Source organism: Thalassophryne amazonica, chromosome 1 (assembly GCF_902500255.1).
Source record: "Thalassophryne amazonica chromosome 1, fThaAma1.1, whole genome shotgun sequence".
Lineage (NCBI taxonomy): Eukaryota > Metazoa > Chordata > Actinopteri > Batrachoidiformes > Batrachoididae > Thalassophryne > Thalassophryne amazonica.
Window position 1 is genome coordinate 9,762,650 of NC_047103.1, and position 23,965 is coordinate 9,786,614.

The 23,965-nt window shown below is 41.4% G+C and overlaps 2 protein-coding genes across 2 annotated transcripts; both read left to right on the forward strand.

Annotated features, from left to right (window-relative positions):
- Window positions 1–946: 946 nt before the first annotated feature.
- c8g (complement component 8, gamma polypeptide) lies at window positions 947–11,907 on the forward strand. Its single transcript, XM_034182334.1, has 8 exons — window positions 947–1,214; window positions 4,975–5,114; window positions 6,835–6,905; window positions 6,985–7,092; window positions 7,318–7,422; window positions 8,738–8,815; window positions 11,340–11,404; window positions 11,860–11,907. Exons 1-8 carry the CDS (start codon window positions 1,032–1,034, stop codon window positions 11,905–11,907), a joined length of 798 nt encoding a protein of 265 aa, XP_034038225.1. The 5' UTR covers window positions 947–1,031.
- Window positions 11,908–13,893: 1,986 nt separating this feature from the next.
- On the forward strand, window positions 13,894–19,451 carry LOC117503093 (lipocalin-like). Its single transcript, XM_034162299.1, has 6 exons — window positions 13,894–14,097; window positions 17,220–17,353; window positions 17,440–17,519; window positions 17,591–17,701; window positions 19,090–19,191; window positions 19,276–19,451. Exons 1-6 carry the CDS (start codon window positions 14,002–14,004, stop codon window positions 19,290–19,292), a joined length of 540 nt encoding a protein of 179 aa, XP_034018190.1. The 5' UTR covers window positions 13,894–14,001; the 3' UTR covers window positions 19,293–19,451.
- Window positions 19,452–23,965: the final 4,514 nt, after the last annotated feature.

Here is a 23,965-nt window from a genome sequence, read left to right on the forward strand (position 1 = left end):
ATTCACTGTGATTAGTTTTGTGTTAAAACGACACTGTGATGTTCAGCCTGAAAAAACAAAACAAAAAAACATTTATAGTCAAATATTCTGACGGTGGCATGGTGGATTAGTGGTTAGCACTGATATCTCACAGTAAGATGATCGTGGGATTGCTTCCATCCTTTCTGTGTGGAGTTTGGATGTTCTCCCTGTGTCTGCGTGGGTTTCCTCCCACAATCAAAAACATGCTTATTTAGGGTCTTCTCCTTTCTCTGCCCCTGACCGAGGCCACGTCTCTACATCTGGATTTGGTCCCTGGGTGCTGGATTGTGGCTGCCCACTGCTCCTAGTGGTCAGATTGTGTCTAACTGGATGGTTGAATGTCGAGGAGAGATTTTGTTGTATACAGCGCATCTGGAAAGTATTCACAGCACTTCACTTTTTCCACATTTTGTTATGTTACAGCTTTATTCTAAAATGGCTTAAAGTATTTTTTTTTCCTTCAAACTTCTACCCACAATGCCCCATAATGACAACATGATTTTTTTTTTTTTTTGAGATTTCAGTTATTTTGAGATTCCATCTTTCATCTTTAATCCATTTTGGAATAAAGCTGTAACATAACAAAATGTGGAAAAAGTGAAGTTTTGTCAATACTTTCCAGATGTACTGTATATGTACAATGACAGTAATGGTTCTTCTTGGATTGTGTTTGGAGCCCAGACCGGATTTCAGGAATCTGATTTTGAACCAGATTGCAAAACACATGAAAGTCTCAGGTTGCCGCTTGTGTTTGTTCTGTTGTTGATCTGTTGGCGGTTGTGCAAATATAATTCAAAATTGTTCCAAAAAAATGGCATTTTTAGTTGGATGTTTTAAGTATATTTGTTGTGTGTTTTTACTGTCGTTGAAGTTTTTGTGGGTTTAAAACATGTTGAAGTCAGAATGTAACATTGCCGGATTAAACATTAACCCGTCAGACCACCTCTGCTCCACACCGCAGACGACACCATCTCAGAACCCAACAAAAAGCCTCCAGATTTGGTTGTGTGATGGCTGCGGTTTGGCGTCGTGTGGTGTTGTTGGCGGTGCTGACGTGTGTGTGTCTGTGGGGCTCCACTGAGGGTATTGGGGGGGCTAAGAGTCGACCGCGACCCCAAAGACGACCTCGCAAGAAACCAAAGATCGAGCCTGTTGACCAGATCGTTCCTGCACAGAATATCGACCTACAACAGGTAAGTAACACAGTTAAGAATCAACAGTTAAAGTGTGTGTGGCAGGAGTCTCAAAGTAGGGGGCTGGGGACCAGAGAAGATCCACAAGCTTGTAGTTTATGGCCTGCAACATCTTTTCATATATTTTTTAATATGCATGAAAGCTGCACATGAAACTAGAAATAAGTTGGATGACTTCATGTGGTACTAATTATTACTGTAGCCAGTATGAACACATGCAGTAGCAGTTTTGTTCATCACCACGGAGAGGTTTTGGGAATGAAACATGACAAATTTACCATTTTTTTTTATGTTCTAGATTAAAATATAACTGCTGTTAAACAATAACAGCAGTTCCCTGTGATGTAACACTCTGATTTATTGTTTGGCTTCGACATAAACAAACTATAAGATTTTTACATACCAGCCGTGAACGCAACATGAGCACTACACCCGCTAATAACTGCCTACTTCACTTTTGCAGCCAATCACATAGCCAGTGATTCACGACAGGCTAAGGACCACACACGGGGCCGGCTGGAGGAATAAAAGTTAGCGTAGAAAGGAAATCTGGGCTCTTTGTTCTAGATGGTGCATGTGATCTGGTCAAAGACCCCAGCGCTGCAGATGACTCTCTGTATCAGTGTAGGAACTTCTTCAATACAACATCTAAACTCTGAAGTCCATTTCCTGTCCAATTCTTTTTGAGATCACTCACCACATAAAAGAACCTAACACCTGATATATTGCATTTTTGTGCCGAATTCTCTCTGACTGACAACCACACCTGCCCCTAATCCATCATCAGTCCCACTTCCACTAACTGTCCAGCAGGTGGCAGACAATTCTGTTGGATAATACAGTACACTGGCAAAAGAGAAGCTGCTTTTTTGACGGATTTGGTGCATCAAAGTACTCCTCCACCCCCACCTGAGGTTTATTTTTATAATTTAGTGAATTGGGCCATCTCTTGAAGTGACCTCAAATTCTGTGGTCAACCAGAAGCAGGAATTAGAAACAAAACATGCTTCTAGTCTGAATGTCGTCACACGGACATGCCGGTGTCGCAGACTGAACAGTCCCCCCTGAAAATCGGTCCGCACTGCCTTCACTGCGCATGCTTCATCAGCCGCGGTTCATCGATTAACACCTCATTTCTGCTTAAAACTGCACTCCAGTCATCATCTACCTCAGTGACAGATATCTGAAGCATTTGTACAACAATCATTTCCACATAAATTCAGCATTATTTCATCCTAAAAGACGAAGGAAGCAATCAGAGTGATGCAGCTAAATGAGATGCTAGCTGATGTGTTCACTGAGCGTTGGTCATTTCAAAGCGTCACTGAGTATCACCTTGTTTCTGCTTAAAACTGACTTTAGAGTGATTTAAGAAGTTTTACCTTTATCATCCGATGGTTAATAATCCAATTAATCCATTTGATCGCTTGGGGTGAAGAGACTCTGTCTGAGACGAGTGGCTGACACATGCGCAGTGGAGGCACGACAGACCAATTTTTAAGGATGGACGGTTCTGTCTACAATGCTGGGTCTCCTTCAGCAGGCGGCCTCGGGTTAGTGCTGTCTGCTGGTGAATATTTGTGGATCGCTTCATGATACACAGCAAAGTCTTTGACAAATATCACAATTCTTGGACTCGACATTAACTAAATCGTACTTACAGGGGTCCAATATTATGATTAAATCTTGGGATGATCAAATCCAAATGAACCCAATTAAGGCTTTTTTTATTGATCGCTGTCGGATAGACCTTTCATTCATTCATTCACCTTATGTCACTTATCAGGGTCCAGAATGCGGTGGCAGGAGAACAAGCAGCTCATCCCACACTTCCCTACCCTAGGCCAAGCCTTCTAACTCTGTTTTTTTTTTTACTTCTCATTATGTCTGTATTTATCCTGCTCACAGAGACTACAGGGACGTAGCTAGAGGAGCAAGAGGTTGGAATGCACCCCCAACTTCTCATTTTTTGCACATAATAATAACAACAGTATTAGTCATAATAATAATGATTATAATGAATATATATTTTATCAATTAAAATGTTCAGTCAACATTACTGTGTCCTTGTTTACTTACATCTGGAATTGAGGAGCATGTAAAAAAATGCACTCCTATATGACGGGTTGAGATAAGAAAATAATTAAAAGTTAATATAACTATGAAAAAAAATGTCAAGGCCTGGAGTTTTGTTTTTTTTTTGTAATTCTGGAGCACAGGGTTTTTCAATTTATTTTTATCTGCCAGCTTTCACATTTTAAAATTCTCTTATTTACTGCATACCAGAAGAAGAACATAAATGAACTCCAGATTAGTGTGTCTACTCAATGCAGGAGAGTCAACGGGTAAGAATCCATCTGGATGAGACTGCAGAGGTCAAAGGTCATGGTTTGATGAATTCCAGGTTGACCTTTGCTCACTTTTGCGTCATCTGCTGTGCAACCTTACAAGCACAAACAAGTCAGATTGCAAAAGAATTTGCTGAAAGTGGAACACTGATACCTCAAAATAAAAGTGAACAGACGAACCAGAAGATCAAAGATGAACAAAAGCACCAAGGATTTTTATTTTTTTTATTGTTTTATCTGTGTCAAATCCTAAGGATTTAGATTTTATATATATATAAAAAAAGATTAAAGTCTTATTTTAGGAGCTGAATCACACTGAAAGCATTGAGTGTGTGTGTGTGTACTCTAAAAACCCTGTTTTTGTAACCAGATAACACCTCTGAAGTGATTTACAAGATATGGATGTTAGTGTGTACACCCCGGGAAAACGCATCAAGCAAGTGGGTCAGGTCACAGGTCATCTCAAAACCTCACACGTGCACACATGCGCTTTCTCCTGCAGTCCATCTGTACAACGGCGTTACAAGGAAAAGACAATATTCGCCAAGGAATTCTCCTCAGATAAATATGTTCCCTTCATTTAAATGAGCTGTAATTTTGAAACATGTTACAAAAACAAACCAACATTATAATGCTTGGATTTCAGGAGAAACTACATTTAGTCAATTCTGTGAAATTTGAAAGACTGCGCAACTGATTATTAAGTCAACAGTTTGGTGTCAGAGTGTCACAAACAAGCATGATGTCAGCTTTAGTTTTTATTTTTTTAACTGCTCTGGTGAAACGTCAGTTTTTTTTTTTTAGTTTTTCTCAATTGCCAAGACACATTTCTCTAAAGCTGCTCTCTTTTTCCTCTAAACTGTGAACACAAACCCAATTTTCAAGCTACATTCTCAAAACCCCAGACTCTTCTTGCAAAACCAAACTTTCACCTCAAAACAGTTCAATCTTTGCTCAAAACTGAACTATCTTGTCAAATCGTGCCCCAAGTCAATCAAAATTAAAAACCCTACTGAGCAGTCTCTAAACACTACATAGAAAAATAGAAAATACAATGTTCAGGACATGAAGCTGTAGAAATACATGCTTTTTGTTCACTGTAGGCTAAATGCATGTTGCAAAACAAAAAAACTGTGCATTTAGCACTTGTACATAGTAAAAACAAGTACAAATAACAGAAATCCTGTGCATTTACATGTAGCACTTGTACAGTACAAAAAAAAAATATTTTTTTTTAAAAGAAACGTTTGGTTTCACGGCGAGTGAAGATTTCCAAATATTTTGTGACCCTGTTTTTCACGACTAGGATCATTTAGTGACAGAAAAGTGTTTTCACACAAAAGGAACACCTTGTTCTGGTGGGCAATCCCAGAAACAGCCCAAAACATCACTGTTATTTTTGTATATTGCAGATGAGCGGAACATGGTACCTGCTGAATACTGCCTCCAAGTGTTCATACCTGGTAAAACATGGAACCAAGGTTGAGCCCACAGTTATGGTCCTCAGTGCTCCATCTGACCAAAAACTGACGGTTAGCACAAAAACACGACAGTAAGTACATCAAGATAGCACTCACATGGCACCAGAAAGTTACAGAGTGAAGAGCTTTCAAAGTATTTCTTTTCAATTCACATTGATACAGAACTGTTTGACATTAATGATACACATTTTAAAAGAACTCAATAAATGTTGAGCTTAATTTACGCTTTGACATCAAATGCTGGTGTTAGCTAAGTTAAGCTAATGTAAGCGCAATGACTCAGCATCAACTTGTTTGAGTGGACATCCAGAGCACTAGATGGCAGTGTTTACAGACAAATCAAATCTATGTTTTGCTAGTTCTTCTAACTTTCCACATGCTTTTCTTTACAAAACAAATTCTATAATTTTTAGGGAAACAAAACAATGTTTAGCAGTAAAAAAATAACCTCCCACATCTTCAAATGTTTGGAAAAAAGTCTACATTGAGTTTCCAGAAGCAGATTCAGATCTATTTTAAAAATCAACTAGATAAGAAAGGCTCACAGTGAGGCCACACCCACAATTCAAAGCCTCAGACATGCAAAAACGTAAAAAAATTAATAATAAAATAAAAACTATTTAAACAGTCAACTTCACAAACTATGAAATATTTGAACTAATTCCAAAACATTACTCATTTTGAGATATACTGGTATGGGGCCAGAAATGTAATTTTGTCCTGTGATCTTGATCTTTGACTGTTCTTCCCGTTATAGGCCCAGTGGACACGCCAAGTTAGATTCAGTGTTCGTGAGATGGCTTGCTAAGCAAACACAAGCTTGTACTCTTCGGGTGACGTCACTCATCAGCTCTTCACTGGAACAGCAATTACAGCCACAGAATGTCATTAACATTCAATCCATTATTTTTGAAGTATTAAAATATGTAACTGAGTACACAACGTAGGTTCTGCCCTCCTCTGTTGGTTAACGTAGGTCGGACAGGTTTGACTTTATTTGTTGCCTACACAGTAAACACAACACTGCCAGTGTACACATGGTCCCTGTCTGACCAGAGTAGAACCATATGTACACTGGCAGTGTTAATTTAACACTGCCAGTGTCAGTTTTACACTGGTGATTTTACTATGTAGAAAAGTAAACTAACTGAGCCCTACAAGTGTCATTGCAAAATGTATAGCATGTTGAGAGACTGTGCACTCATTTTTTTATATCGTGCGCTCATTTTATGACAGTATATATTGTGTGCACAATTGACTATACTGTGTTCTTGTTTTCCTACATTGTGCTCTCATTTTAAGCATTGTAAAATGAACGCACAATTTAGTAAAAACAAGGGCACGATTTCTAAAACGAGCGCACAACTGAGTAAAACAAGGGCACAATTTAGTGAACACAGTGTAGAACATTGTGTGCACAATCTACTTAAATGTGCAGTCAATTTGGAAAACGTGCACTCAATATTGTTTTGACACATGCAAACATGAGCACGTTATAATATAATTGAGGTCTCGATCTACTAACGGCAGGTGTCCCTGCTACAACGAGTAGAAGTCCGCTATAAACCGTCACCATCTAATGGTGAAAACTAAAAAGGCTTTAAATACCCACCTGCGGTTATCATTACTTACCAGTATGAACTGTAATGTGCATAACTGTAATCCCTATAATGTGCTCACGTTTTGTTAACTTGAAGGCTCAATTAAAGGAAAACGTGCTCACAGAAAAATATCACTTTAAAGTGACCTCTCCTGGGTTCTGTAGAATTTAATTTAACTTTGTTCCCTCAGTAATCATCAGTGTTGGGAGATCCGGCAGGTTTACCATCTCACTACCACTCCAGGACGCCTCACACTCAAAGGTCATTGGTACATTTAAAAACAAAACAAATCTTATGGTAATCTTTCTCTCAATAACTGCCTTTTTTTCTCTTTGATCAGGTCTTCGTCCGGAACTTAACACAGAGATCATAATTGGAGACACCGATTACAGCTCGTACGCCGTTGTGTATTATCAGAAACGCGGCGAAATGACCTTGAAGCTGTACGGTGGGTTCACGTCCTCTGTCCTCTAATGCCAAATGTGGGTCTTTTGGATTAAAACAGATTTATGGGTCCAGAACTGTGTATAGATTTGATTCATTACTTGCACACTTTGCGTGAAATGTGCATTAAGTGATAAAGTGTCTTTGTGGTTGTTGATGAATTGTACTTAATGTGATAAAAATGCAGATTTTTTTTCTGACTCCTTGATGTCTTTTGTACCGTGTGCAGGTCGGTCTGTAGATAATCTCTCAGAGCCAGTGCTGACAAAATTTGAGCAACTTGCAGAAAAACAAGGATTCGGACTCGCCTTCCTGTTCCCGTTCCCTACCTACAGTAAGTCCATACAGACGGACTTAGAAACCAGCACCAGTAAGTCCAGATGTGCAGTCAAATAAAATAAAATGATTCATTTTGGATAACTGGAGGGACTTGGAGTCGAGCTCCTTTGCGTTGAGTCAGCTGAGGTGGCTCAGGCATCTGGTGAGGATGCCCCCTGGTCGTCTCCCTGGGGAGGTCTTCCAGGCACATCCAACAGGGAGGAACCCCCCGAGAAGACCCAGGACACACTGGAGGGATTATATTTCCCAGCTGACTCGGGAACACTTTGGGATCCCTTGGCTAAGGATGGGGAAGTGTGGGATGAGCTGCCCAGTCTGCTGCCACTGCGACCCAGACGTGGATAAGTGGCAGAAAATGAACAAAATGAAATGGAAATTTGGAAAACGTGTTTTGTCACAGAGCTCGTAATCAGCATTAAATAATTTGCAATAAGGCCCTTATTAGTTCTTATAATCAATCAATCAATTTTATTTATATAGCGCCAAATCACAACAAACAGTTGCCCCAAGGCGCTTTATATTGTAAGGCAAGGCCATACAATAATTACGTAAAAACCCCAACGGTCAAAACGACCCCGTGAGCAAGCACTTGGCGACAGTGGGAAGGAAAAACTCCCTTTTAACAGGAAGAAACCTCCAGCAGAACCAGGCTCAGGGAGGGGCAGTCTTCTGCTGGGACTGGTTGGGGTTGAGAGAGAGAACCAGGAAAAAGACATGCTGTGGAGGGGAGCAGAGATCAATCACTAATGATTAAATGCAGAGTTGTGCATACAGAGCAAAAAGAGAAAGAAACACTCAGTGCATCATGGGAACCCCGCAGCAGTCTAAGTCTATAGCAGCATAACTAACCTGATCCAGCCCTAACTATAAACTTTAGCAAAAAGGAAAGTTTTAAGTTTTAAGCCTAATCTAATCTTATAATGTGCTTATTAATATTATGTGGTAAGATGACATAAGTGTCAATAACAGCATAATAACCGTTTGTTGTTACATAATTATACATTAATACCTGAATGAAATAAGTTGACAATTTAACATATGTTTATAAAAGCATTTTTCAACTGTCCAGGTAAAAGATATTTAAACTTTAACTGACTGGACTTCTTGAAACATCTTGAGTGACTTTAACTCTCTTATAAATTACATCTTGGTTTTACTTTTACTAAGTTTTCTTGTTGCTTGATGATTTTAATCAAACAACAAGAAAACTCAGCAAAGAGCTGTTTAAGAGCGCGTAACGATCAGCTGAAAGACAAGGAACAGTAACGATCCATAAAACGTTCCATTCAGTCTCTTTCCCCCGTCTTTAGGTCACTGTGGCCTGGTGGACGAGGACCACGTCATCAGTAAGTTCAGATCACTTTTTATTGAATCCAGTCCTAGAGCACGTAAGTCAGTGGTATAAATAGTTGAGTTACTAATGTGTAAACTTGCTTTTGATTCTCGGTCACGCTACCTGTCTGTGTCCTTGGAGACGACGCTTCATCTGTTTTGTCCCAGTTCACCCAGTTGTAAATGGGTGCTGGCCTTGCGCTGGGAAGTAACCTGTGATGGACTGGTGTCCTGTCCAGGTGGAGTTAGACGCTCTAGTACACTTAATGCTTAAGTACCAACACCAGCGGGCCTCGGGGCCTGTGTAGGACTCGCTGGGAGCATGTGCTGGTGCCACGCGCCGCCACATCCACCACACTATGGGTCCTGGATGGCAACCACCCTGGATGATAACTGGCATATCACCAAACCTCTAAAGTAACCATCAGTGTGGGCGTGTCCTTGGCCTTCTTCAGCCACGCTGTTTTGATATCAGAATGAGAAAAATCCTGGTTAATTATGAAAAAGCATGTGAGACGAACAAGTAGGACAATTCAACAAGAAGGTCACTTCTCTGGAAGCAGCAGACTCGGTCTTCAGATCTGGTGAGGTTTTGGACTGCAGCGTGTCTTCAAGGCTAATCTGAAGAAAAGGGCCATCACCACTAAAATGATGATGACAATTCAAATGCTTTGTGGAAGTCATCAGGCAGATATGCACGATTACGTACGATACGTATGCACGCAGCGAGTCAACGGTTGACTTCTTTTCAACAAGTAGCATTAAGAGCTTGTTCACATTGTGAAGCAACTGACGCTGACCGATGTAGCAGATTCTCAGAATTCTTTGAACGCCGGAGAAGGTGTGTGCCAGGGGTCCAAATTTCCCGTCTTCAACGCAGGGTGACGTTGTGCTGGCAGAGCTGAACGTTAGGCAACGGTCCACTGACTTGCTATAGGACATAATTCAACTTTCAGCATCATGGAGCAGTCGTATAGACTGGCCGAGCCGATCGTCGACTCAACGTTTGAGATGTCGTGAAGAAGCCTACAGTAGTGTTCAGAATAATAGTAGTGCTATGTGACTAAAAGATTTTGAGTATATTTCTTATTGTTACATGGGAAACAAGGTACCAGTAGATTCAGTAGATTCTCACAAATCCAACAAGACCAAGCATTCATGATATGCACACTCTTAAGGCTATGAAATTGGGCTATTAGTTAAAAAAGTAGAAAAGGGGGTGTTCACAATAATAGTAGCATCTGCTGTTGACGCTACAAACTCAAAACTATTATGTTCAAACTGCTTTTTTAGCAATCCTGTGAATCACTAAACTAGTATTTAGTTGTATAACCACAGTTTTTCATGATTTCTTCACATCTGTGAGGCATTAACTTTGTTGGTTTGGAACCAAGATTTTGCTTGTTTACTAGTGTGCTTGGGGTCATTGTCTTTTTGAAACACCCATTTCAAGGGCATGTCCTCTTCAGCATAAGGCAACATGACCTCTTTAAGTATTTTGACATATCCAAACTGATCCATGATACCTGGTATGCGATATATAGGCCCAACACCATAGTAGGGGAAACATGCCCATATCATGATGCTTGCACCACCATGCTTCACTGTCTTCACTGTGAACTGTGGCTTGAATTCAGAGTTTGGGGGTCGTCTCACAAACTGTCTGCGGCCCTTGGACCCAAAAAGAACAATTTTACTCTCATCAGTCCACAAAATATTTCTCCATTTCTCTTTAGGCCAGTTGATGTGTTCTTTGGCAAATTGTAACCTCTTCTGCACGTCTTTTATTTAACAGAGGGACTTTGCGGGGGATTCTTGCAAATAAATTAGCTTCACACAGGCGTCTTCTGTCACAGCACTTACAGGTAACTCCAGACTGTCTTTGATCATCCTGGAGCTGATCAATGGGTGAGCCTTTGCCATTCTGGTTATTCTTCTATCCATTTTGATGGTGGTTTTCCATTTTCTTCCACACGTCTCTGGTTTTTTTTTGTCCATTTTACAGCATTGGATATCATTGTAGATGAACAGCCTATAATTTTTTGCACCTGCGTATAAGTTTCCCCTCTCCAATCAACTTTTAATCAAACTACGCTGTTCTTCTGAACAATGTCTTGAACGTCCCATTTTCCTCAGCTTTCAAAGAGAAAAGCATGTTCAACAGGTGCTGGCTTCATCCGTAAATAGGGGGCACCTGATTCACACCTGTTTGTTCCACAAAATTGATGAACTCACTGACTGAATGCCACACTACTATTATTGTGAACACCCCCTTTTCTACTTTTTTTTTTTTACTAATAGCCCAATTTCATAGCCTTAAGAGTGTGCATATCATGAATGCTTGGTCTTGTTGGATTTGTGAGAATCTACTGAATCTACTGGTACCTTGTTTCCCATGTAACAATAAGAAATATACTCAAAACCTGGATTAATCTTTTTAGTCACATAGCACTACTATTATTCTGAACACTACTATATATAAACTCGATGTAACTTTGCGATTGCCTTACTTGTTACTGGTGTATTGTCGAGACAGGTTCTGCACATCCCTTCTCATTTCTTCATGCTCATTTGATCCAGAGGACGTGGTGCCTCCATTCAAACCTCCAGCGTTGGCTAGTGGAGGCCAGCTGAGCAGTAACAGGGTACCAGCAGAGGTGACGTAGCGGTAGCAGTGCTGAACTTTTGCCGGAGTTTTATCATGAACGTCAAAGATTTTAAGCATGTTGAAAATATTTCCAGGACAACAACAAACATCAGTGTTGCCCAGCCGACGCTGTCGTAGCTCCTGTGGAGTCTGGTGGACCTCGACACTATCGATATTAATCATCCTTTCACTCTCTGTCGGCAGTCGTTGGGCTAATCATCAGCGTGTGAATACACCATTAATATTTATTGACCAAAATGTGTCGTCTGACTTCATCGACCTTGTCCGTTCCCACACCTTATGCTCTTTTACGCGACACACTTTGCATTAGCTTTTCAAGCTTTTCGGCTCAGAGACAAGCTGATTTCTGCTGTACGACTTCTTGTGTTTGTTTGGTGACAAATTGGTTAAACCAGAATCTAATTGTCTAACGTCTTGCTGTGTCCTTCACAGACTGTGTTCCATCATGTTGAAGAAGCAGAGGATCTCCTGAAAATGTGACAGTGTGATTATAAGAGTGTCAAAGTCAATAAACTTATCATTGAGTTTAAATTGTTTTCATTATGTTTGGGGCAACGAAGGCTGCTGCTTGCTGGGATGGAAGCAGCGACTGTGAAATGTTAAAAGTCCATGAATTGGGGGGGGTCATAAACAAAACGGGATGTTTCCTGTAATTGTGAGTCAGCGTGCGGCCCCCTGTGCACGTATGTAAAGTGATGAACATTAGAGGTAGGCGATACTGGGAATTTTGGTAATGATCCGATACCAAGTAAATACAGGCCCATTATCGCTGATATCGATACAGATACCGATACTTTTTCATATTTAAGCTTCATAGATCCAAAGGATCCAAAAGACCTAAGATAGAACTTCGCCAAACATTTTACGTGACAACAAAATATTATGACAATCAACATTTTTGTTTAAAAAATATCACAACTTAAAATCTCTTGAGGTAGAGGGCTGACAAACCACAATACAAGGGTGCGCTGGTCCGTGTTGTGTGACACAGCACAGCACTGCTCTTACAGACAGAGAGTAGACTTTGATGAATCTGCGTGTGCAGCAGTCAGTGCGTGCGGGAGAGAAAAAGAGCTTGAGTATCGATCTTTTTACACGAGGATCGTTCAATATCAATATCAGCGTTGGTATCGATATTATCGATATTAGGATCGATCCGCCCACCTCTAATGAACATACAGCGTGTGATCCCCTGTGCACGTAGGTAAAGTGAGAAACATGAGAATACAAACAGCATAAAACTTCCTGTAGCTGTCAAAAATGTACAGATTTTTTAAGTTTTCTTCAGAGAATAGTACAAAAAACAAGTTTATTTTGTTTTTGTATTGATAATAAAAGGTGATAATGACTTGGTTAAACCCCAACAGTTCCCAACCTTGTAGTTTGGGAACTGTGGTGGATGTAGTGACTTGTGCTACACTTCGGAGCTACATTGGGTCCAGGATGGCAACCACCCAGGTAGATAATGAGTCCATGTCTACCTGTTGAAAGTATCCAGCTGTGTGCCACAGCCAGATGAAAAGTGGGCGTGGTGCTTGATTTTTCTACTCAGGACGGGGTGGGGGAGGACCTCAGTACTGAGGCACATGCTGGATCATGTCCAAAGAAGTGCACCATATGACCAAAATGTGGTACTCCTCATCTGAATCTCTCTGAGTAAACATCCAGTTGACACATCATTCCAGCGGAACCCAAGGATCCACCAAACAGACTTGGTACCAAAGATATCCAGTCGTGGTCTTAGGTCACTAGTTTGAGCTAAGTCTCAGAACCATACAGGAAGAGAGGAAGCACCAGGACCCTAAAGACTTGGTCGTAGGTTCTCCTGTAAAGGTATCACTGTCGCCAAACAAAATCATGACTCCAAAATCTCTTCTGAGGTCTCTCTTGATCTCAGAGACAGACAGAGGACCCAGAGACACGAACATCACTGCAGAGCAAACTGAAGGTTTCTGAGTTTGATACTTGCAAGAAGTACTGCAGTAAATGACATATGGGGGAGGTGATGGTCTAGTGGTTAAACTGTTGGGCTTGAGACCAGAGAATCCCTGGTTCAAATCCCAGCCTGACCAGAAAATCAATAAGGGCCCTTGGGCAAGGTCTTTAATCCCCAAGTTGCTCCCGGTGTGTAGTGAGCACCTTGCATGGCAGCAGCCTGACATCAGGGTGAATGTGAGGCATTATTGTAAAGCGCTTTGAGCATCTGATGCAGATGGAAAAGCACTATATAAATGTAGTCCACTTACCATTTACTCCCAGTATGCCCTGCAGTTTTATAGCAGTGGATGCGTTCTGAAGCATACTACATTTGACTGGACCATTTTAAGCTACACTCCCCTTTCTCTGTCTGCTCTTAGCCCCGCCCTCAGGTCCTCCCCCACATGTCAGTTATGTGACAGCGATGTTTGCACATCAGCTGGTCAAAGTTTTTCGTTGCAAAGGTTTTAGGAGGGTGCAGCAGGATTGTGTTTGTTTAAAGGAGGAGCCTCTGCAGGATATAAGGGTCTCAGTTTTTGCTTTGCACCTCGTCCTGATACTTGCCTTGTTGACGTGAGTCCAGCCGAAGAAGACACCATGAGGAAGACTCTGCTGGTGATGCTGGTTGGCCTGCTGGCTGTGCTGACTGTCTGCGCGGACGTTACGCCAGACAAAGACTTCAAAATAGAGAAGGTAAAAAAATATAAATGTGTGTATGTTTCAGGAAGATAATGCTTTCTGAAATCTGAAAACAATATGGAGCAAGATTTAAGGTCAAAAGTCCACCACAAAAGGCCAAGGAGGAGGCAACTGGAGAGTCTCAGGACCTACTATTAATGTGGACGTGAAATCCACTCGTTTAGTGGGGAAACAAAAGCAGGAAAACCATTATGGAAATAGTGTAATGTGACAGGAAGGGAAATTTTTCATAGAGACTGTCCACCTAATAAACATCACTAGTCATGTGACGACATCCTCCTCAAACACACATTTAGCCATTTTAACATATTCACTGTCAAAGTCCACAAAACACTGATTTCACACTGTAAAATATTCAGTTTTTTTTCCACAATTCTTTATTTAGAATAGTCAGCTCATTTGACAGTTTATTTACTAGTGACAGGCACTTTAAGGACCTGTGGCCCACTATGAAAATTATTAAGCAGTCACTAACCTCAGGTTCTTTTCCTACAAATTTTAAATCTGCAGTGATCAAATGTATTCTTTAGAAACCTAACCTGGATCTGAGTTTATTGGAAAAATTACACATAATTATCAAAACTATCCTCCTGTTAAATTCTTGAAATAGTGCTTTCACAGCAGCATGTGATTATCTTAACAAAAATAAAGTCTTCAAGCCACTGCAGTTTGTGTTTAAAAATGCACCACTCCACAGAGACGGCACTTAGTAAGGGCCCTGTCCCACTGGCGTTTAGGAAGATTTGCGTATGGATTGTGCACAAAATTGGCCCATATTCGCCAAACATCCGCAATATCCGTGTAACATGCCTGTATGAGTCGGCCGTCATCTGAACACGCCCGTGATCATCCACAGAGGCACGCATGTCCGCAGCCAGGATTTTTGAGCTGTTAAAAAATCTGGATGCGGATGACATCCGCCTTACATACTCCATACATACTCAATTCATACACAATACATACTCACTCTATGCGCTGTATATCTGCTGTTAACCGCTGATATCCGCAACTGACAGGGATTTGTGCCTTGGCAGCGGACTGGGACAGTGTATAAAACAGATATATATCGTGCCCATCATGTCCACATCACAAACTAAAATATGTTGTAGTGAATGCATACAGATTGGCCACGAATAAAGCGTTTTTATTACATCTGCTTTGCAGCTGATTTGCGGACAATCTGTGAATGCATAACAAACACGTCACGTAAACCCAAAGTACTATATGTGGCAGAAAGCGACATACCTGCCAGTCAGTGCCAGTCTGGCTGTGTAGATCCACAAAGAGGTAGCCGCTGCAATCCAGGACTTTTGTAGAGTGTATATTTGAATCAAAACCTGTTTTCAGGACTTTTATTTAACACCAACAAAAAGAAGAGTTGCTGTTTAGCCACAACTCACGCTGAAGTCTGTTTTCTGTGACACTCTCAAAAAAAAACAAAAAAAAAACACTCTCACACCTGGAGTGGCTTCCCCCCTCCTGTTCCCCAAACTCATGAACAGTTAACCCTTGCATGACAAAATGAACATCAATTCTGTGATCAACTTGACTAAGTCCAGCAAATGCTTCAGAGGCTGTATTGTTGGTGTGAACAGTGATGCCAAAAGGAGCGAGTGCGCTTATTTTATGACCGCAATGCAGATGCCGTGCACGCACAACACGTGCAATGCATTCATAATACACCCGTAATACTGGCGTGATAATTGCAATGCGTCTGATCCGTTTCCTCACTACATGCGTTATATAACCTTGATTGTTCATCATATGTTCGCTATATATTATTAATATATCCGTAATTCATACTGGGACATTTGTCATCTTTGGCCATTTTTGTTGCGGACAACGAACGCCCGCAATTTGTGTACTCAATTCATGCGCAATTAATCCTCTCCCCAGTGGGACAGGGCACTAAAGTGGTGAATGACCTTCTGCTTGTAATGGACTCTGAAACCACCTCAGTGCTGCTATCATTACATCTTATCACTGTGTGTGTGATATGATGGATCATCGTATGCGATTGGATAGGTTTGAGAACTATTTTGTGATTACTGGCCATGTCCTTGTGTGCTGACATTTTATTAATTTAGAGACTCTCAATGTGTCTTGAACAATAGCATTACTTCAAATCTTCTTTCCTTTGAAATATGGGGATCCACAAGGGTCTTTATAGGCCCTCTGCTATTTTTCCCGCTATCTAGCACCTCTTGGTCAGATACTACGTTGCTTTGGAATTTAATTGCTACACTGATGAGACTCAGTGTTACATGCTGATATCTGCAGATAATCTCAGCCACTATAGGACTTCAGAGGACTGCATGGCTTTACTGAAAAACTGGATGTCAACTTCTCACTTTTAAATTCTGACAAGACGGAGATGATGGCACAGGCATCAGTTTGACCGGCTAACACTAACTTTGGACTCCTGTGTTATTAGTCAACATCATGAAGTGAAATACCTTGAAGTGACCTTTGATGCCACAGTGTCCTTTGATCTACAAATTAGAGAACTCATTAAGACTGCTTTCTATCACCTCCATAATACTGCATGACAAATACCAAAAAAGCATGCAAAATTAGTCAATTAACTCAAATTTACAAAACCCAACCAGACAAACAATGACGCACAACACACAATCACAAAAGCAATAACAAAATCAACTAGGACTGCAAGCAGTCATATACGGGCCCTCGTTCCGCGCGACCGCCTACCCAGGACAGTGTTCTCTTGTGACCAGATGTGGGCATGTGCGCACAGGGTCAACCACTCATCCCACAGTTCAAATTTCAAGCAAATCACACAATGCATGGAGTTATGACATGTTGATGGTTCAGCCACTAGGGGGCGCTCAGTGTACAAACAGAGGGGCCAGGTGTGTTCAAACTAAAGTCTACTAAAGTACCAAGTGCTTTAATATTGTCAGGACAGTTTTTCCAGATATTAACACCTTTAATAGAAACACAATGACTTTTATCAGTAGTTCGGATCCTTAATTTCTCAAAAAATAGAATTCCTCTCAAATTGTAACTGGAGTCCCTTAGTTTAAACAGATTCTAGACATGTTGTGGCATTCTGGAAATGAATCCATGAGAAAACGTTAATCCATGAACTCTGTCAGGTTGTAGGAAAGTGGTTCCGGGTCGGCATTTCCAGTAATGCCAAGTGGTTTAATAAGGACAAGATGAGGATGGGCACTGCCATCCTGAAGCAAACAGAGGGAGGAGGCATGAGTTTGACCTTCACCACCCTGCAGTAAGTTTACGGTTCAAATCAAACTTAAAAATGTACAAACAACCGCGTCTGCGTGTCTGACCAAAGGGGCGTGTTGACTTTCTCAGGGATGACGGGACTTGCTGGAACGTGACTCACCTGGCAAACAAAACGGACACTCCTGGACACTTCCGCTATTACAGTCAAAGTGAGTGGGACACGCACACGCACACGCACACACACACACCATCCTGACCAGTGGCTTTGTGAATCCCCCAGTTTGGAACAACACCAACGACTTGTACATTGTGAAAGCTGAGGACGACGTGGTTCTGACCCACACAGTGAAGACGAGTGACAGAGGGACTTCAGACCTCATCAGTCTATACAGTGAGTCCCCAGTTTGTTCACATTAACGAGACCAGCACCAATGAAGCAGCAATCTCATCAGGTGGCTTAAATCCGGTTTCAGAGTTGTAGCTAAACATACCCGTCTGACATCACGGTGACGCACCTTAAAACTGGACGAACACGTACCACCACCGAGGCCTCACACTCCTCTTTGACTGACGTTCCAAACCAAATTCTATCAAACATCTGGATCTGGACATCATCAGAAAACAACTTCTTCTTCTTGCTCCCATTAGGGGGCAGATCATTAGTCTCCATCGCACTCTGTTGGGTGAGATGGAGATTAATGAGCTGCACAATGTACAAGTCCTTCTGTGTCTTCCTCTGTCACACCAACCACCTGCATGTCCTCCCTCACCACATCCATTAACCTCCTCTTTGGGCTCCCTATTCTCCTCCTGCCCAGTGGCTCCATCCTCAGCATCCTTCTCCCTATATACCCTGGGTCCCTCCTCTGTACAGGCCCAAACCATCTCAGTCTCACCTCTGTGACCATCTCCAAACTGTCTGACCTGAGCTGTCCCTCTGATATGTTCATTCCTAATCTTGTCCATTCTCGTCACTCCTAAAGAGAACTGGAGCATCTTCAGCTCCGCCTCTTGTCTTTTTGTTAGTGCCACCGTCTCTAAGCCGTACATCATAGCTGGTCTCACTACTGTCTTGTAAACTTTCCCCTTCACTCTTGCTGATATTCTTCGGTCACAAATCACACCTGCTACCTTTCTCCACCCACTCCACCCTGCCTGCACTCTCTTCTTCACCTCTCTGTCACACTCTCCATTACTTTGGACAGCTGACCCCAAGTATTTAAACTCATCTACTTTCACCACTTCTACTCCTTGTAACTGCACTATTCCACTGGGCTCCCTCTCATTCACACACATGGACTCAGTCTTGCTCCAACTGACTTTCATTCCCCTTCTCTCCAGAGCGTATCTCCACCTCCCCAGGCTTGCCTCAACCTGCTGTCTACTCTCACTACAGATCACAATGTCATCTGTAAACATGGTCGATGGAGACTCCTGCACATCTCACTGCTGTCACATTGTCTTTGGACATGTCCTGCACCACCCTCACATACATTTCTGCCAATTCAGACTTCCTCATGCAATACCACAACTCTCCTTCTCAAAATAATTATTCACAACAGCCATTTCTACACTTTTCACAAACTCTATCACCACCTGCCCTTCCAGATTCCTCAAATAAAAAATAAAATAATGAAATAAATTTTTGTTGAAATCTTCCTGAAAGAAAAAAAAAACAAAAAAAACTTTCTGGTGAAAATAATTATTTTAATAATATGAGTGGAAAATTCTTGTTCACACTTTCATGAGTTGGTGTTGATGTTAACTTTGCGTTTGTAGGTAATCAACCTGAGTCCAATGCTAACATGGCCGCCATGATCACCAAGTATTCCCAGGAACACGGAATTCTGGCTGATAATGTCGTCATGCTGCCTAAAAATGGTTTGTTATGATCACAGAAAAATGTGTTTTTGATCAGTTTCCATATTTTTAGTCTCAACTGTAAATCTGAATGTGTTGCTACAGCGGAGTGTCCTTCGTGAAGCCTTCTTCATCTTCATCATCCATCAAATCCTCACTGGAGTCCTCAGAGCTCAAAGTCTGGTCTTTATGATGTCATCAAGAAACACACATACGAGTCTGTATGAAATTATGTAACTGTTGATTTGCCTCATCAAAATAAACTCGATAAACTGAGACGTAAGCATGTTTGCATTTAGCGCAAGAAAGTGAAACTCTTTCAAAGGCCAATCACCATATCTGTTTTGGTTCAGCCTACCGCCCCCTACTGCTGGATAAGTCAAAGGACAGACCGGAAAAATAGCCAAAATTCTGGGCTAGCTAGTCGCCATGTAGCCAAATGCTAAAACAAATGTCATGTGCTTTTAGCCACAGTGGCTAAAAACTCAAATCTACCATATGTGCAAACATATACATTTTTAACACTTGGAATATTGTGATAATGTAGAAATAGTTATTAACGGCAACTTGAATGTTTTGACATGTTCACAAATTAATGCATCACACACACACACACAAAAAAAACAACCTTAAAGGACCATCTGAACACATTCGATGTGGGTCTTAAAAAAATTGTAATAAAATGTCCCATAGATGCTGAGGAGATCCTAAAACCAATGTTAGGTCCATCATGGTGTAAACCAACAAATATGGGTCATTTTTATGTTCTTTTAAATGGAGTCATGTGGTTGCTGGCCAAGCCCACAATTTAAATAAGTGAAAGTGAGCACACACACACACACACATATATATATATACGTATATACACACACAATACCCCATAATGGCTACTTTTTTTTTTTTTTTTTTTTGCAAATTTATTAAAAATAAAAACTAAGAAATTACATGAACATAAGTATTCACACCCTTTGCTCAATACATTGTTGATGCATCTTTGGCAGCAATTACAGGCTTAAGTCTTCTTGACTATGATGCCTATGGTGTACCTATCTTTGGCCAGTTTTGTCCATTCCTCTTTGCAGCACCTCTCAAGCTCCATCAAGTTGGATGAGGAGCGTCGGTGCACAATTATTTCAGATCTCTCCAGAGATGTTCAGTCAGATTCAGGTCTGGGCTCCAGCTGGACCACTCAAGGACATTCACAGAGTTGTCCTGAAGCCACTCCTTTGATATCTTGGATGTGTGCTTAGGGTCATTGTCCAGCTGAAAGATGAACCGTTGCCCCAGTCTGAGGTCAAGAGCACTCTGGAGCAGGTTTTCATCCAGGATGTCTCTGTACATTGCTGCATTCATCTTTTCCTCAATCCTGACTAGTCTCCCAGTTCCTTCCTCTGAAAAACATCCCCACAGCATGATGCTACCACCACCATGCTTCACTGTAGGGATGGTGCCTGGTTTCCTTCAACATGACACCTGGAATTCACACCAAAGAGTTCAATCTTTCAATCAATCAATCAATCAATTTTATTATATAGCGCCAAATCACAACAAACAGTTGCCCCAAGGCGCTTTATATTGTAAGGCAAGGCCATACAATAATTACGTAAAAACCCCAACGGTGAAAACGACCCCCTGTGAGCAAGCACTTGGCGACAGTGGGAAGGAAAAACTCCCTTTTAACAGGAAGAAACCTCCAGCAGAACCAGGCTCAGGGAGGGGCAGTCTTCTGCTGGGACTGGTTGGGGCTGAGGGAGAGAACCAGGAAAAAGACATGCTGTGGCGGGGAGCAGAGATCAATCACTAATGATTAAATGCAGAGTGGTGCATACAGATCAAAAAGAGAAAGAAACACTCAGTGCATCATGGGAACCCCCCAGCAGTCTAAGTCTATAGCAGCATAACTAAGGGATGGTTCAGGGTCACCTGATCCAGCACTATAAGCATTAGCAAAAAGGAAAGTTTTAAGCCTAATCTTAAAAGTAGAGAGGATGTCTGTCTCCCTGATCTGAATTGGGAGCTGGTTCCACAGGAGAGGAGCCTGAAAGCTGAAGGCTCTGCCTCCCATTCTACTCTTACAAACCCTAGGAACTACAAGTAAGCCTGCAGTCTGAGAGCAAAGCACTCTATTGGGGTGATATGGTACTATGAGGTCCCTAAGATAAGATGGGACCTGATTATTCAAAACCTTATAAGTAAGAAGAAGAATTTTAAATTCTATTCTAGAATTAACAGGAAGCCAATGAAGAGAGGCCAATATGGGTGAGATATGCTCTTTGTCTCATCAGACCAGAGAATTTTGTTTCTCCTGGTCTGAGTCCTTCAGGTGTCTTTTGTCGAACTCCAGGTGGGCTGCCATGTGCCTTTTAGTAAGGAGTGGCTTCTGTCTGGCCACTCTACCATACAGGCCTGATTGGTAGATTGCTGCAGAGATGGTTGTCCTTCTGGAAGGTTCTCCTCTCTCCACAGAGGAATGCTGGAGCTCTTACAGAGTGACCATTGGGTTCTTGGTCACCTCCCCGACTAAGGCCCTTCTCCTCCGACTGCTCAGTTTAGACGGGTGGCCAGCTCTCAGAAGAGTCCTGGTGAACTTCTTCCATTTACAGATGATGGAGGCCACTTTGCTCATTGGGACCTTCAAAGCAGCAGAAATGTTTTTGTTCCCTTCTGTTGTGTGTTGGGGGGGTGTGGCTGGACATTTTGGTGTTCTTTTCTTTGCTCTCCAGGTGGTATGAAAACTGATTTGTCTGTGGAGAAGGTGCTGGCTGAAGAGTCCTTCACCCTCATCAACGTTATGTGCAGCACCTGTGGATGGTGCTCAAGTGCAACCTTAAAGACTTTCAGCTGAAGCAGATAATGAGATGGCGTTCTGCATTTAAGCCATGTGTGATTCAAGCAGAATTGCCGGGAACTCGACCTTGTGATGTTCGTTTGTGAGATGCTGAGGACCGCGCCAGGGTTTGACACATCGTGCCTGTGAAGGAAGAAGGGTGAGGGACACATGCTGTCAGCACACATCTGAGGTGATTAATTGTTTGACTAATTGTTGATAGTAAGTTGGTATTTTGTTACGCAGTAAGCAGACGTGGCGTGCGGAGTGGTAATCCTCCACCTGTTGTGAGAAGCTGCTCATTTACATAAAGCTTAAATACAGACCTGAATGTGTTGCTGATAGTGTGTGTCTTTTGAAGGATATTGGTTGTAGCTGCTGACTTACCTCACCTTTTCTATCCTTAGCAGAGAGTCGGTTTGTCGTGTCCACCTGGAGAGCAAAGAAAAGAACACCAAAATGTCCAGCCACACCCCCCCAACACACAACACCTTCCCCAGATTTGTGCCTTGAGACAATCCTGTCTCAGAGGTCTACAAACAATTCCTTTGACTTCATGCTTGATTTGTGACCTTATATGAGGGACCTCATGTCCAATCAACTGAATTTACCCCAGGTGGACTCCAATTAAGTTGCAGAAACATCTCAAGGAACAAGGCTGTTACATATCAAAATATGGAAAAAGTGAAGCTCGTGCCCTATTTTATAGTAAACCACAAGATTCCACAGCATGTGATAACATTTGTGATGGTCGAATGCCATAAATTCATCATCAAAAGAAGCTGAACCGGAGACATGACACTTTAAACATGATAACCATAAAATGATGTTTGAAACTTTAAAAATGTTTGTATATTGGAGGATTCTATAGGTTTTGAACTTCAAAGACAATGTACTTCTTTACGAAATTAGAGAAGATTAATAACTGTACAAAAGTAATAGTATTAATAGAACTGTTACCTCGTTGTGATCCTCTTGTGAAGCGTGGTCGTGGACGATGTCAACCCAGGTGGGTGTTCACAAACACAAAACACATCAGTACATCCTGTTAACTAACAACTCGTCTGTTTGACTGTAAACTGTGTTTTGTGAAAGGATGATCCTGGCTGAGAAGACAGATAAAGTTTAGCCAGGATGGAATAAAGAGAGAGAGAAAGAAAATCACTATTTTACTTCATTTTGAAAGAAGAAATGAAAAGACGGGTACAAAAACGTCCTTGTTGTTGTCCTGTCGTGAAGCGTTTGTGTGGTTAGATCAGCATTAAAGTTACTTTATTCCCCTTTTTAAACTTTTAAAAAACACCTGCTCACAGAAGCAACACATTTTCCCCCTCAGTAATGTGTGTCTGTCCATCTGAAACAAATAAAAGTTTTGATTCAATTTAGACTAAACTTGCTGGAATGACTGAGGGTCTGCCAACGACCGACTGATTTGATTTAGGAAAGAAATTTAAAAAATAAATCAGTTAAACGTTGAGGTTACAGAGGAAGGAATAAGCTTTGGCCCAGTGCTTATGTAGATCATATTTAGAATGGGTGTTTTTGATTAATTGGTTCCACTTGTGGTTACCATGAAACACTAATATAAAATCATATATTGGTTTTCTATTCATTGCATTAACTTTAACCTTGGGTGACCCTGAAAGGTCAAACATGTTCACAGCAGTTTAACTCAAATGGTTTGGAGATAATATGGATTACAGACAGTGGAAGAGTTGTGCATTGAGGATAAAGTGGTTCTATTTTTGGGCAGAAGTGATCAAATGTCATGGCTGCATAGAACCAGATTTTAATCATTTGCATGAATTTGTGTGTGTGTGTGTGTTTGCACGTAAAGTGTGGGTGCTGCTGCTGCAGTCTGAGTGTTACTTTTATATTTATATTATTCTCTAAATCTGTTATCAAATCAATCAATAAAAGATCCAACACCTGACATTTAAATTGGCATTGATTAGCATGAGCCAATCA

What these genes read in the sequence shown, in the direction of transcription:
- c8g (XM_034182334.1), top strand. Translation starts at nt 1,032, where the DNA reads ATGGCTGCGGTTTGGCGTCGTGTGGTGTTGTTGGCGGTGCTGACGTGT. An exon ending in AGAATATCGACCTACAACAG is followed by an intron (nt 1,215 to 4,974) that starts GTAAGTAACACA and finishes TGTATATTGCAG; the next exon opens with ATGAGCGGAACATGGTACCT. An exon ending in GTTCCCGTTCCCTACCTACA is followed by an intron (nt 7,423 to 8,737) that starts GTAAGTCCATAC and finishes CCCCGTCTTTAG; the next exon opens with GTCACTGTGGCCTGGTGGAC.
- LOC117503093 (XM_034162299.1), top strand. Translation starts at nt 14,002, where the DNA reads ATGAGGAAGACTCTGCTGGTGATGCTGGTTGGCCTGCTGGCTGTGCTG. An exon ending in CTTCCGCTATTACAGTCAAA is followed by an intron (nt 17,520 to 17,590) that starts GTGAGTGGGACA and finishes TGAATCCCCCAG; the next exon opens with TTTGGAACAACACCAACGAC. An exon ending in AGACCTCATCAGTCTATACA is followed by an intron (nt 17,702 to 19,089) that starts GTGAGTCCCCAG and finishes TTGCGTTTGTAG; the next exon opens with GTAATCAACCTGAGTCCAAT.